This window comes from Biomphalaria glabrata, chromosome 8, assembly GCF_947242115.1.
Source record: "Biomphalaria glabrata chromosome 8, xgBioGlab47.1, whole genome shotgun sequence".
In the NCBI taxonomy this organism is placed as follows: domain Eukaryota; kingdom Metazoa; phylum Mollusca; class Gastropoda; family Planorbidae; genus Biomphalaria; species Biomphalaria glabrata.
This window is the reverse complement of record NC_074718.1, coordinates 24,631,250-24,646,443: the sequence shown is the minus strand read 5'-3', so window position 1 is coordinate 24,646,443 and position 15,194 is coordinate 24,631,250. Positions and strand designations below refer to the sequence as shown.

At 36.3% G+C, this 15,194-nt stretch overlaps 1 protein-coding gene across 1 annotated transcript; it reads left to right on the top strand.

The window, feature by feature from the left end:
• Window positions 1-1,373: 1,373 nt before the first annotated feature.
• On the top strand, window positions 1,374-14,761 carry LOC106056652 (mannan endo-1,4-beta-mannosidase-like). Its single transcript, XM_056038982.1, has 13 exons — window positions 1,374-1,618; window positions 2,079-2,234; window positions 2,985-3,168; window positions 3,886-4,006; window positions 5,598-5,681; window positions 8,273-8,311; window positions 9,478-9,675; window positions 10,348-10,471; window positions 10,704-10,914; window positions 11,311-11,402; window positions 11,999-12,152; window positions 12,351-12,422; window positions 13,840-14,761. Exons 2-13 carry the CDS (start codon window positions 2,230-2,232, stop codon window positions 14,062-14,064), a joined length of 1,509 nt encoding a protein of 502 aa, XP_055894957.1. The 5' UTR covers window positions 1,374-1,618; window positions 2,079-2,229; the 3' UTR covers window positions 14,065-14,761.
• Window positions 14,762-15,194: the final 433 nt, after the last annotated feature.

Sequence of the window (15,194 nt, the reverse complement as noted above, 5' to 3'; positions counted from 1 at the left end):
ACACAGTATTTATTTTTATTTAATTGTTTGATTAAAAATACGATTAGATTCAATAGAGACATTAAATTAAATCACAATATCTAACAGTTGTTGAACCATTTGCTATTACAAGTCTATGAATCCTTGTTTATTTTGGAACTGACTTTATTTTTATATGAGCATCATTATACATTTTTTTTAAATAACTGTGGGCTAAATATTGATAAATTCTTAAGCCATTATATGATCTGAAAAAAAACCCCGTAAATTTGGATAAACCAAGAATAATATTGCAGCGGAAACAATTAGAGCATAGATGAATGACTATTACCAAAGTACTAAAGATAAGTTGGCTTGGCCCTGGCTTTATTTTAACATAAAAAAAACAACCCAACTAATTCGATGTTTAATCAATATTTTTTATCTTGAATTTATATTCAAACATGAAAACACAACGACAGTTTCTGAATCTTTCTAGTCTAACAGTGATCTCTCTCAAAGCAAAGCTTTCTGGTCTCTTTGTATCTTTGTTCCACTCCATGCAGTGGACATATGTACTGTCCGAAGTATTTCTAAGTAGAAGAGAAGTTCCTATTTCTTCATAAAGTGTTGACCAGTGATCACAATGATGTTTACATTTCTCATTGCTCAAAGAACTGTTGTTTATTATAGAAAGTAGATTGCGAAAGAGAACACTCAGAGAGTTTGTGGGACACAAAAATTACACAAACTCGTACGATGTAGTTCTAAACCAATCGGAAGATCCAATACTGTCTTTGTCCAATACATTCCATGAAACACTTCCATTGGAAGTCCCTTGGAAATGAGCACATAGAATGCACGCATGAGAAATGAGGCCCAGAAGATTGTGCTACATGACAAAGAGATAAAGAGCTGGCTTGTTGGTGTCTCCAGTCAACGAACTCAAGGAAGTGTCCATACGTTAGGTTTTGTTTTGAAAGGTACTTGATCATTTATGTGCATGTGTTATAACACTACACAAGGAAATGTTCTAAACTCTTTCTATTACTTCACAAAACAATGTCTCACCATAATGAAGGTAAGATAAGACTTTTATTTTAGGACTTGAAAAACTTATTTTATAACAAAATGGACAACTAACTAGAGGTGATACAGGAGTTTGATACCAAGATCTACTCCCACGCATTGAAATCGTGTTGACAATTTTAACTCAACCTTTTTTTTTATTTAGTTGGCAACAATGACGTTCAGTTTAACGTCCTTGACATTGTGAAGTTTACTGTGAACATTTCCAATAGAACTGAAATCTGAGGATATTTTAGCATTTTGAATCACTTGTGTACTTTTCAGAGACCAAGAGATTACAAGATAGAAAAAAGAGGTCAGTGGAGTTACACCATAAGGAAGGATTGTACAGAGCAACTATCAGCATGTTTTCATTTAACTCAAAATATATTATTCAAGTTGACAATCTGTTTACAGTGAAATCGTGCCTAAAGCGTTAGGTTCCTTCAAGAGCGGCGCCTGGAGCGTCCAGTTATTTGTCATCAACAGAAGCTGCTAATGACATTCTTGAAATTCCTAAACATTTGTGAAAGATGATTTATTTGAATCAGTTTTCATGCTCAGACTAGTCCATTTAGGATCAAACTGTCTTGTAAGTAAATAAGACTTTTTAAACTTGTTTTCAAAATTGTGAATCTATTAAAAAAAAATAAAGGTTCTACATTTAATTTTAAGAAACATAAGGTGACTAGAAGTCAATGCTACAACTATTTAGAGAAATAGTAATGGTGAAATTGTTCAAATGCTCTTTACATTTTAAGATTTAAACCTCACAGACGGTCAGACAGAACAGAGTATTTGCCTTACGGCGGCCGCTCAAAATGGGTTATAAAAGAATTGTCAAAATGTGTCTTTTCTTTAGTGTGTTTGTTTAGGTCATGATTGAACTAATTCTCTACAGTGTTCCCTAATGAAAACATTCATGGCCTGTCTGTTCATGTTGACGTAGATAACTCTGTCTTGTTTTGCAGTTTGGTTTTAAGTAACATTTATGTTCTTACTATTATTTATTTTTTCAAAATACCTTACATTCTGACATGTTGTATTTATAGTACGTTACATCGTATCTTTCCTTGCTACGCTTCATTTCTGACCCGGCCACTTATCTCGACTAGTCTGTCAATACGTGCACAGTTCAGTACAGAACTAGCGTTGATGCCAACTCTACATTGAACAGCTAGACAGAAAGACAAGTTGATTATCATGAGGTAAGGAAACCTTTTTTTTTTCTTCAACAAATAGCGGGACCTTGGAATGAATGAAGGAAATTGAAAGAAACGAAAAAAATAGACGAGAACTTTTTTTTCTTGATGCATCACATTTTTATTCAGTGCAAAATTTAAATGTTTAGACGAAGGTTTACATTTGTGGAGCTAGACCAATGACTAATCTCAAAGTAGTGCCCTTTATGTCCTTTTCTAAATTTAATTCTACAAATACAAAGTTTCCCTTTACAAAAAGATTTAGTGTTCAATTCAGAAGTTGAAGAGCTAAAGATAGGTTTCTTTCAATACACTGTCTGTAGTTTGAATAATTTATTTTAAAATGCTTTGTCAGAGCAAAAACATTCTGTATCTTTTATCAACAAAGTAGGTCACACTGGCACAGATCTAACCAAAGTAGGTCACACTGGCACAGATCTAACCAAAGTAGGTCACACTGGCACAGATCTAACCAAAGTAGGTCACACTGGCACAGATCTAACCAAAGTAGGTCACACTGGCACAGATCTAACCAAAGTAGGTCACACTGGCACAGATCTAACCAAAGTAGGTCACACTGGCACAGATCTAAATATTTTCACTTATTTAGGCCTACTACCTGTTTGAAGATGTCAAATAATTCTGGAAACAGAGAACAAGTTAAAAAAAAAACCAAGCATTGAAACCCTGACCCACTATTTGTCTAACTCGTACTTCAGTGTTACAGCTTTCAAAATATTTTTTTCTTTTCTTCAGAACCTGCATTTTGTGGGCCTCTCTGTGGGCTTCCCTGCTGCACTCTGCCTGGGCCGCTGTCGACGTCCCTGTCACCAATCACTGGAACGGAGGCTTTCAAGCCGAAACCTGCTTCGACATCTTTCAGGACCTACATGCGTGGAATGTCACGTTGACCTTTGACATTCCGGTCACTAGTATGAACGTAAGCTCCTATATTAAAATAGTCACTTATTGTCTATATATAATCTCATCCTACTGGATCAGTCTCTTCAATATTTAAATTGTTCAGCAAAGAAAAGCATTTAAATACCAAGTGATTATTTTAAAATTTAATGATTAATTTTGTGTTTTCTTTTTTAGAATATACAAATGTCAGGTATAAGAAAAAACAAACCCTGTCTCTTTCTAAACCTTGTTTTAGGTATACTTTTTAATACACAGAAGCCTAAATCTAGATCTATTACTTTTTAAAACCAGAAGCCTAAATCTAGATCTATTACTTTTTAAAACACAGAAGCCTAAATCTAGATCTATTACTTTTTAAAACACAGAAGCCTAAATTTAGATCTATTACTATAAGGCTTCATTATAGTGCTTTTCCTGCAATGGGTTAACTCAAGTTGACTAAATCAGATAATGACGTACTATAGGTAGCCATTTGTTAGTGTAGTCGTGAATGTTAATCAGAGACTTAAACTCATCTAAGTCATTGGCTGATTCAGGCTACAATTGACACTTGTACGAATAAACCATGTGCCTTTATCTTTAGGTATTTCCGAGTATTTTATTAGATATTGTTTTGTATATTTGTAAGCTATGGTTCAGTGGTTCTGAATTATTTCCACTTCCGTCCAGAAGTGTGTCACTCGTGTTACCAACCACTACATTTTCTTGATACGTGACTTAAATGCTTGTACAGGTTTGGACAGCTACTGTTGCTGAGACTAGAGATGGTGGTAAGGTGTATGTCTTACATAATCAGGCTTGGAACCAGGACGAACATGTGGGAGACAGACTGTGTATCAGTTTCTTTGCCACAAGTAAGACCAAACTTACAAACCGGGACAAATGCGATCTATTGGGCAGATGATGTAAAGGTCATCTGTTTCTATTGGCCAACGGTTAACGAGGGTGTCAGGTGGCCAGCACAACGACCAACCGCCTTTACTTCTCCCCAACTAGTGTCAGGTACCCATTAAAGCTGCGTGGACTCAGAGGCGCCCAAAGAGTAGAGCAGTAGAAGCAGAACTGTTCATTGAAACTTAACTTCATCAAGCGAGCAAGCTGTAGTCCCATGTCAAAATGGATGTTAAAGACTCTCATATTACAAATATGTTGCTCTGTAAGTAAAAGTAAGTTCCCCTTTCAGACCTTGTGACCTATAGGGAAGATGATGTAAAGGTCGTCTGCTTCTATCTCCCACGTTTAACGAGGGTGGAAAGGGGAAAGATCCCATCGGTTCGGAAGCCAAGCGCCTCCATACTACTTAAAATAAATTTAATTAAATTTTTAAAAAATAATTAATTATGCTCAAACCGGGTATCTAAACCGGGTATATAAATTGTAAGGCCTACTTTTGCAACGCCAGCTCGATGTACCAATTGTTGTATTATTACTTTCATTATATAAGAATCGAGAACTAGATCTAGATTTCTGATTTAGAAGTCTTAAGATCTAGTCTAACTCTAACCATCTGTTAGAAAGGTAGACTATATTTGTGAGACTATTTATTGTTATATTCATTGTATGGACATCTAGATCTAAAGTTCTAATGTCCAGCTGTAATCTTTTTTTCTTTTGCTTTTTTTTTAGGTCATTACGTTTACTTAAACATATTTAAATAAAGTTTTTAGCTGCCCCCATATTTTTAACATATTTATGTAAATGGCTTAAGATTTTTGATATTGTATTGCTAAGTTATGTAATTTCTCTCATATTGAGTACTACATTTACAAAAAAAATGTTAACTTTTTTTAAAGAGAAAAAAATCTATTTACTATGCAAATAAGTTGAACATAATTTAAAACAACAATTAATAAATAGTTTTTCGTATTATCGCGTGAACTGCGGATCTCCATGGGCCCCATGAAACACAAAACTAAAGGATTTTTTTTGTTTTTTTCATGAGGCTTTAAATAAGAGATTGACCCTTTACAAAACAATTAAATCAATTAGATACTCATTATAAGACATCAGTTAGGCCAGGTTCAGATCTAACTTTACATTCACCTTCACCTATTCCCTGGACCTTTGGGGCACCACACAGGATCTGTCAACCTTCTTTCTCCATTCTTCTCTGTCATTTGCCTTTGATAGAATTTCATTATGATATTCTTAGTGAAAATATTTAAACCTGCCTTTTTACCTGAATGGGTGGACCACTTCGGGGGCCAATTTTGAGTTTGTGTTTCCTTACAAACTGTCTTCGTAACCTTGTTATATTTTCTTTTTAAATATAATTATAACATATAACAAGTAATACTAGAATTACACGATCAATGACTATTTCTTGTCTGGTCTAAGAACATATCAGACTATATAGTCGAAGGTACATACCAACTAGTCTGCACTAATTAATCATTAAATGATTAATATAGATATTTCTTGACAATTTTTTTTCTGTGACACCAGCAAGTGAAGGCGATGTGGTTCCTAAAGTCCAAGCATCTCTGACCACAACTACAGGTGAAGTGACTACACCTGGACCACTGACAGGTAAAGTCCACAGATAGGCGGCGATATGTTTTAGAACAAACTATTGAATAAATGTATTTAAGGCTTCTGTTGTTAGCACTATCTTTATGTAAATATTGACCTATATATCCCACTGTTTATCCCAGCGTCTTTTATTATATTAACTACACCATGAGGGTAGCCAGGGGTGGGTTTTTGGGGTTCAAACCCCCCCCCCGAAATGAAATCCCCCCCCCCCCCGAGGGGGAGACGGACTTGAGTGACTGATTTTTGCTTTGATTTTGTTAATTTTAGGTGAGATTTTAATACTAAACCATCACTTGCCCCATCTCAGCCAAAGGGGTTTTAAATTTAAAACCCCTACCATGTGGTTTTGAGTTTGAAACCCCCTACCACGGGGGGGGGGGGGGGGGGGGGGGGAAACGCACTTTAGTGACATGTTTTTTTGCTTTGATTTTGTTAATTTTAGGTGAGATTTTAATACTAAACCATCACTTGCCCCATCTCAGCCAAAGGGGTTTTGAGTTTAAAACCCCTACCATAGGGTTTTGAGTTGAGTCTGAAACCCCTACCACGGGGGGGGGGGAAGACGCACTTTAGTGACATGTTTTTTTGCTTTGATTTTGTTAATTTTAGGTGAGATTTTAATACTAAACCATCACTTGCCCCAGCACAGCTAAAGGGGTTTTGAGTTTAAAACCCCTACCAGGAGGTTTTGACTTTAAAACCCCTAACATGAGGGTTTTGAGTTTAAAGCCCCCTACCAGGGGTTTTTGTAGTTAAATCCCCCTCTTCTATAAAACAAAACACACAAAAAATGCAAACGATAATCCCCAAATTCCAAGTGCACAGTTAAGGAAGATTTTGATTTAAAAAACCCCTCCAAAATTTACGATAGACCCCATCTTCAATATGAAAAAAAAGCAAATTATGCACTCAAAATGTTATGAGCGTAGCTAAATGGGTTTTGACTCAGTTTTAAGTTTAAACTCCCCTCCAGTGGAGTTTGAAGCAAAAAATACATCTTCAATATAAAAAAAAAGCAAATTACACACTCTTAAATCTAAGAGCGTAGCCATATGGGTTTTGAGTTTAAAATCCCCGCCAGCGGGGTTTGAAGTTAAAAAATACATCTTCAATGTAAAAAAAAAGCAATTACGCACTAAAACGCTATGAGCGTTGCCATAAGGGGTTTAGAGTTTATATCCCCCTTCACAAGGGTTTGATGCTAAAAAATAGCTCTTCAATATAAAAAAAAAAAACGCAAATTACACTCTAAAATTATTTGAGCGTAGCCAAGCGAATAGGGAGTTTTGAGTTTAAACTCCTTTCCTCCAGATAGTTTTGAGTTTAAAATCCCCCTACAGAGCGCTTTGAGGTGGAAAACCTCTATCTTCAATATTACTCTAAAGCAAACTACAGTTACCAAATTCTATGATCGTAGCTAAATGGGGTTTTGAATTTAAAAAACAACAACAAAGTCCTGAGAATTTTAGTTTAAAACCTCTAACAGATGATTTTGACGATAAAACTTCACATTTCGATATAAAATCTAAAGCAAACTACAGTCACCCAATTCCAAGAGCGTATCCAAGAGAGGTTACACATTTCTACCAGTGGCGGGGCTCCATTAATAATGTGCAGTGAATAGTCATCTGCCGAAATTGAAAAACACTAAATGTGGCTCAACAAAGATGACTAAGAGAGGTTTTAGGAGTTAGTTATTGAGATCGGGTCTAAATCAAGGAAATCCTATGACGAACTGGAGTCGAACCCTTAGTAAAATTGTGACAGAGCGTTGCATGAGGTTTGCGGGACATGTTCTCCGACTAAATAAATTACGCATAATAAGAGTTGCGATGACATCCTAGTACAACTTGGCGCCACACATTCATGGAGGTCCTCGGAGTAGGTGGAAAGAGGCTTCAGAAATTAACAGTGACAGATTTTTGTGGAAACAGCTTGACGGCTAATGCGCCGAACGGCGCTGCAGGGTCTTAGTCAGTAAAAATAGCACATACATTTTTGAAATAAGACTTTTTAATAGCAGGAAAATGCACTGTAGATACCTCAGAATATGCATTTTGTTGGCATTCTATGCCAGAAATAGTGCTTGGCGGCGGGTCTCCGCCCCGCGCTAGGGTGAGCTCCTAGAGTTCCCCTAGAGCCCCTTGCTGGCAATGGCGGGGAATCAACAATTTTTTCACTAACTCCAGGAAGAACCTATTCTAGGGCACAATAAACGTGTTCCAAAAGAATGAAGGGTCAGAATGTAATAAAGATTATGAACACACACATACATACATATGTACAAATTTTTTTTTTCGCGAGGGGGGGGGAGAAAAATCCCCCTCTAACCCCCCCCCCCCCCCCCCGAAAAAAAATCCTGGCTACGCCCATGAACTACACTATAACCGTATAAATTTACACAATACTCTTAATAGCTAGTACTTTTTGAAAATGTGTATGTAATATCAAGTGCAGTTTAAACTTTGGGTTAGAAAATTTTCATTCGATAGAGATCTTAGTATCTCTTTAAAAAAATAAATAAGTAAATACATTTGCAATTATAAAGTAAAATCGAAATAAATCATTTTTTTTCTGTTCCTCAGCGGCTCCTGGTCATACTTTAAAGCCTACTAATGCACCAGGTAAATAACAGTCTGTGTGACATGAACAAATCAAGTTGTATCTAGTACTTTATTTATTTGTATGTATTTGAATACATATTCAGAACAGTTGGCCTTGGCTTGAATGCACAAATCTTATTCAATAAGACGTGATGATCAAGAGAACAATTTGTAGCATGGGATGTTGATTGATGTTGATGTATCAGATAATGATGAGCTAATAGACGCCATTTTACTTGACTTTTCTAATGCATTTTATAAAGTTCACTCCAATAGCTTGCTTTAAAAAAGTAAATACTTTGGAATACTGGTTCATTATAATAATTCAGAATTTCTCGATAATGAGAGAATAAACTGTAATAATCAGTGGCTCCAAATCAACACCAATAACACTAACCTCAGATGTACCCCCAAGGAACAGTCTTAGGCCCGCTACTGTTTCTAATTTACATAAATAAATGACTTACCTAATTTCATTAATTTAAGAACAAAACGCAGATTTTTTTCGCAGAACATTTCATAACATATAGAACAATAAAAACAACATAAAGATATTGGTTCAAATTGGAGCATATCTTTCCACCAAAAAAAAATGTCTGATGTTAAGAATAACACAATGTACAATAATAAATAAAAACATCTCAAGTCATTCATTATTAACACAGACTAAAAACTCAAAATATCTAGTGTAAAAATACATGAGAAGTGATTACTAGGTTCCAATATTGATGAAGCGGCCCTATGCTCCCTGAGAGTGCACAGGATTAAGTCAATATTGATGAAATTATTTTAAAAATCAAACAAATCATTAGGGTTTATTACAAGACAGAAATTTTTACTTATTATACAGGAGAAAAAAATTAAAACGCTATTTGACCCTTAGTTAGGCCAATATTAGAATATACATCCTCTGTTTGGGATCTCTCAACTCAAGAAAACATTAAGAAACTAGAACAGACGCAAAATAGAGTTGTGCCATAAAGCACCTCTTGTAGACGTCGTGGATGTAGATCTGATGGTGCTACCCTTCTTTCTTGATGATAGTTTTGATGCATATTGAGGCGATGAAATTGAAAAGCAGTAGAAAGAGGATGGCCTATTTTCTGACAATAATTAACCAGAAATTTTAGGGCATAATGTAATTTAGTACTGATTAGATGTAACGCACTTGTCTATTGTTTTTTCAGGTACTTTCCAACCTGGATCCAGGCTGAGTATCGATGGAACTCATTTCACCTACAACAACCAAAGAATATTTCTCTCTGGGGTAAACCTCCCCTGGATCAGTTACGCCTATGACTTTGGGGATGGGCTCTTTCAGCAACGTAAAGTCCAGCTGGAGCATCAGATGAGAATGTTACACGACGCTGGAGGCAACTCCATGAGTTCGTAGTTTATACTTCAAAGATTTAACTTTACATAGAGCTTTCATACTCACGTAGCCAGCATCCTTTCGTACAAAGTCTGACATGTTTCGGATCTTCCTTCAGTGTTGGAATACATTCTAGTCCAAACCTCCGCCGGGATGTCGTTGGATGGAAGCGGACTAGGTATGAACCCAGGACCATCGATACGACTGAACGAGAGCTCAGCGCGCATACCACACCGACCAGGCAGCCGGTGTTGTGCTTGAAAACTGTTTGGCTCTTTCTCTGTGGAACTTGTTGACGGCCTCAAGCTGGCGTCGCTAGCTATTTCTAAGCGTCCTGGTTTGTACAGGCTGTAAATAGCCTTCTAAGTAGACAAGATAATGTTGTCTTCTTAAATTATAAATTACAGACGTTCCTTCAAGGGATATAATGACGTCCTTCCATTCGTTAATCTAGTCGTACATGTTCATTTGAGACTTAAACTCTGCTTAGTCATTAGATTTTATGGAGGATTCAGGTACAAGAGAAGAAGGAGAACTTGTACCAATTTGACCTAGATTATGGAATAGGAAATGTGCCTCTACCTTTGTGATATTGCAGAATTAGAAAAGATTAGAAGTCATTTTGTTTTCCAATTGAGTTTTAGATGATGCTTAGTTTGTCCCTACATTTTAAACATTTTCCCAGGACTTTGGATTCACATACAAGCGGAGACAACCCCAGCCTTCAACAGCAGTGGAATGGTCATTGGACTGGACACCAAAGGAACGTTCTTGAGTGAATTTATTGAGCTACTTAATCTTGGACAAAAGTAAGAATTGATAACGCTCGTAATCCTTAGCAACTGTGACTTTCATTTCATCGCCATATGTCCTTTGTGTTCCTAGTGAAGTATAGGTCATGACTCAACTGTGAAAAAAACAACTCAAAGATCCTTGTCTCTTGTCAGACTAAATAATCTATATAATAAATTATAGATTTCATATTTTCTTCTCGTTTCTTTTCACTAAAAAGTTAATGTTAAAAATGAATCCATTTTCTAGATACGATATACTCATCACGCCATGTCTGTGGAACGCTGCTGTCAACCAAGACGCACACAACAGACTGGATGGACTTCTTAGAGACCCAGTGAAACTCCAGTCCTACATTGACAATGCCTTAATACCATGGGCCACCGCGGTCAAAGGTCATCCAGCTTTGGGATCATGGGACATTATGAATGAACCTGAAGGCATGTTGAACCCAGAAATCGTGAGTTTATTTCTCTCTTTCCCTCTCTCTTTACATATATATATATATATATATATATATATATATATATATATATATATATATATATATATATATATATATATATAGATAGATAGATAGATAGATAGATAGATAGATAGATAGATAGATAGATAGATAGATATTATATTTTATTTATATAAATATTACATATATATTATATTGTTTATATATTATAGATAGAGAGAGAGAGAGAGAGAGAGATAAAATCTTGTATTTGTTGTTTATTTCAAAATTTTATTTAAATCACCATGCTTTAAATATCAACTTATGTATATTGTTTTTGTTTATTAGACTGAGAGAACTAATACAAATACAATTTAAAATCAGAACTTTATGCTTGCGTTGTGTTTCCAGGTTCACGCGGATCCTTGTTTCGACACCACAGCTTTGAAATATAGTGGCGCTGGTTGGGCTGGTAAAAAATACAACTATGAACAATTTCTAAGGTATTTTAAGTGTTTCTTCCAAGTATTACTCTGACGTGTTCCTACAAGGAAAGAACTCCACGAAATTCTCAATAAGTGTACACTTACTTCTTTTGAGTTTTCACGTTTGACTTCTGCTGGGCCATTACATGAAAAAATCACAAGTGAATATTTTATTTCTGTAAGGTTTTCCAACAAAGATTGGAAGATAGCAGCTTTGGACTGTGGGATCCTCCCCATTGTCATCATCCCATAGTCTTGCGAGATGTTTGGGGTTCGATTTTGAAGAAGCATCCGATTCGTAAAATAAACATATTTCTCAGCATACAAAACATATCTCTTATAGATATCCGTAGAAAAGACCTTTGACTCATTATTTAACCTCTAAACAGTTGGCTCTGACACTAGTATTAGCATATTCCTAGATAGAACCTGTCAAGCTCCAATTTCAGTTCGAGTCTTTTGTCTTTTCATTAGTCACGTCTGCTCGAAGACCACAAGACCAACTGTCAAGATCTACATTTTTGCTCCTTATTTGTGGTGTTCAAAGACATCATCTCAGTGCACTAACTAAGTTTTGGTTTAAAATATCAATTTGTGCATTGATTTATTCTTAGATTTCTCAACTGGCAGGCGGCTGCAATCAAACAGATTGACCCCAAATACCTGGTCAGTGTTGGTGTCTCAAATCCCAGATTTAACACAGACAAGTTTGGGGATGTAGACCATTACTCGGACAGTTGTCTGATCAAAGCAGGTGGAAAACCAACGGTAACAATTTGGTCTTTCATTAACTTTATCATTGTCCTAGAGTCGTGTCACGTGTGAGAATGTAATCTCTGTCTTCTAGCCTGTAGGCCTCCGGCTAAATGTCTTACTGGAAAATCTAAAGAAAAAAAAAGCATAATGTACATATACACATGTTATAGTAATTGATTAAATGCTGTCAACTGTCTGCTGTTATTACAGGGTGTCATGGACTTCTATCAATTCCACTCTTACTCATGGGAAGGCAAGTTTGTCAAAGAATCACCCTTTTTGGTAACTATCGATAGTGTAAGAGTTTGAACTAACTAGCACTACACATCGGCTGTTGGTTTGTTCCCAGACTATTGTAGTCTCACCGGAACATTCGTTGCTTTTTTTTTTTCACTCCCAATAAACGGCCGCCATTTTAACGATCCTCCGAACATACTTTTAGCCCGTGACTTTAGACACATAGACTTTGGACATGAACAGGCCCGCACTGCCCTACACACACATACACACGCATACTGGATACTCAGCCTCCTTGTTTTGTTTTTATTTATCTCTTTATCTCTCTCTCTCTCTCTCTCTCTCTATCTATCTCTTTGGTTTTCCTGGTTCACTTTTTCAAGTGTCTCGGTGAATTATTTGTTTGTTTCTGTTGAACATTTCTATTAAAGCTGAAACTAATGCCATTTTGAGGAAATGACGAAAATACACGTACAAAGGTTTAGCAAAAAGCTTGCGATGTTTGGTGAATTTCCGCGTTCTTGCTGCGAGTCAACAAAAACCAATTTTACAGAGCACTTAAGATGTTAAAGAAACCGTGTAAACAATTTTATGCGAAATCGTTCGACGGCTCCAGATATCTCTTGATAAGTCGTATTGCGCGAATAAGAGTGCATGTCACTGATATACATGATACGCACTTGGAATAGGGATAATTTTTCTTTGATTTTTTGTCAATCATTATCGATTCGATGATGATCATTTTTTTCCATTGGGTGTGGGGGTAATGGGGACTGAGGACTTGCCTCGGCATTTTGTGAAGGCGTTGAGTCCCGAAACTCGGACTACTGGACTCTTATATGGCTGTAACTGGTGCTAGTTAGCCTTTTTTGTTGTTTTTTTTTGTTCCGCTGCGGCTTCCCGCCAGTCTCGCGCCTTATAGCACTGCACTAAGATGTTTAGGTATTTGCACATGTCTCGCGCCTTATAGCACTGCACTAAGATGTTCTGCTATTTGCAAAAGTCTCGCGCCTTATAGCACTGCACTAAGATGTTCTGCTATTTGCACATGTCTCGCGCCTTATAGCACTGCACTAAGATGTTCTGCTATTTGCAAAAGTCTCGCGCCTTATAGCACTGCACTAAGATGTTCTGCTATTTGCAAAAGTCTCGCGCCTTATAGCACTGCACTAAGATGTTCTGCTATTTGCACATGTTTCGCGCCTTATAGCACTGCACTAAGATGTTCTGCTATTTGCAAAAGTCTCGCGCCTTATAGCACTGCACTAAGATGTTCTGCTATTTACAAAAGTATCGCGCCTTATAGCACTGCATTAAGCTATTCTGCTATTTGCACAAGTCTCGTAGGACACAAAGAGTCTATATTGAAAGAACTAAAAAAACAAAAAACTTTGATAATAACTTGATATCGACATTTATCTTTTGTTGAACTTCATCAAGAATGAAACATTTTCTGTTGCAGAACAATTTCACAGAGTATGTTGTCTCCAAACCAATCCTTGTGGGGGAATTCAACGAACAAGATGGTGGCGGCATGACCATTGTCCAGATGTTTGACTGGACTTACAATCACGGCTACGCTGGTGCATGGAGCTGGGATTTCGTTGGTCACCCAGAACAGGGGAATGGCATTCGTCACATAAAGGACTTGACCACCAATGGGGTCATACCTATTAGCGTTCAGTGACCTACCTAGCCCACTGTCCTAATAGCTACTAGCCTGCATGGCTGCTCAATAAGGACAATGTCACGAAATAGATGACCTTTACAATAATAGGTGCCATCGTTGTTTTTTGTTTAGACATTTTCAGTTTTGTCTAAGTTTAGTTTCTTTTAATTTTTTATTCAAGTTTCCTGTTAAAACTAAATGTGTAGACCTACACTGTGGTGGTGTAGTCTCTAGGTGGAATAAAAGGCCAACGCCACAAAATATTTGTATTTGTTCCTAAAACTATGCTCTAGTCTGTCTTGTAGAACCGAAAATTTATCATAGGTAGAAATTTTAAATGTTCAATTATGGCTTAGAATTGGGCTGCTATCATGTCAATGTCTGTACTAGTTTACATTTTGTAATGAGACAGAAGTCATTGGATCTTGAGAGATCATGTTGATCTTTGGGTTCTCACGTTGATCTTTGGGTTCTCACGTTGATTTTTGGGTTAACAATTTTGATTTTTTAGGCTCACGTAATTATCTTGGGATTCATTCATTGATCTTTTGGTTCACAAAAAATAGAGCTAGTTTGTGACAATCCTAAGAGCTCAAGTTGCCCCCCTTGACAGGCCTTCTGTTGTTGTGTTTTCTCCCTTATTCTATGTGATACCTTCCAAAACTTTAGATGCAAATAAAGTTGTTTTTTTAATAAACATTTACTTAATTTTGAATATTGTTACTCTTGGATTCACTATAAAAAAATGTCCAGAACAAGACACTAGCTTCTTTTAATCCAACATTGTAGCAGTAATATTTGTTTAGAGATTGATTAGAACAATATTTCCAGTCATAAAGACTCTGCTTTTGTCAGAAATAAAGAAGATAAACTGGATATTATAATATAGGAATCAAAACTTACATATGGATTGCTGAGAGTAACGTAACATTTCAGAGTTTTATAGTCGAGATTGAAATGTCCTAGACATAATCATAGACCTTTTGTATATTGGAAGTACAAAACAAAACAGGTTTCAGTAGTAACTGGTGAAACATTGATTAAATAATAACTAGAAACCTTTCCTGAGAATCTTTGAGATTGTTGAAAGCTTTCAATGCGTTTGAATATAAAATAAGATTATATAAAGCTTCAGAGATGTATAATTC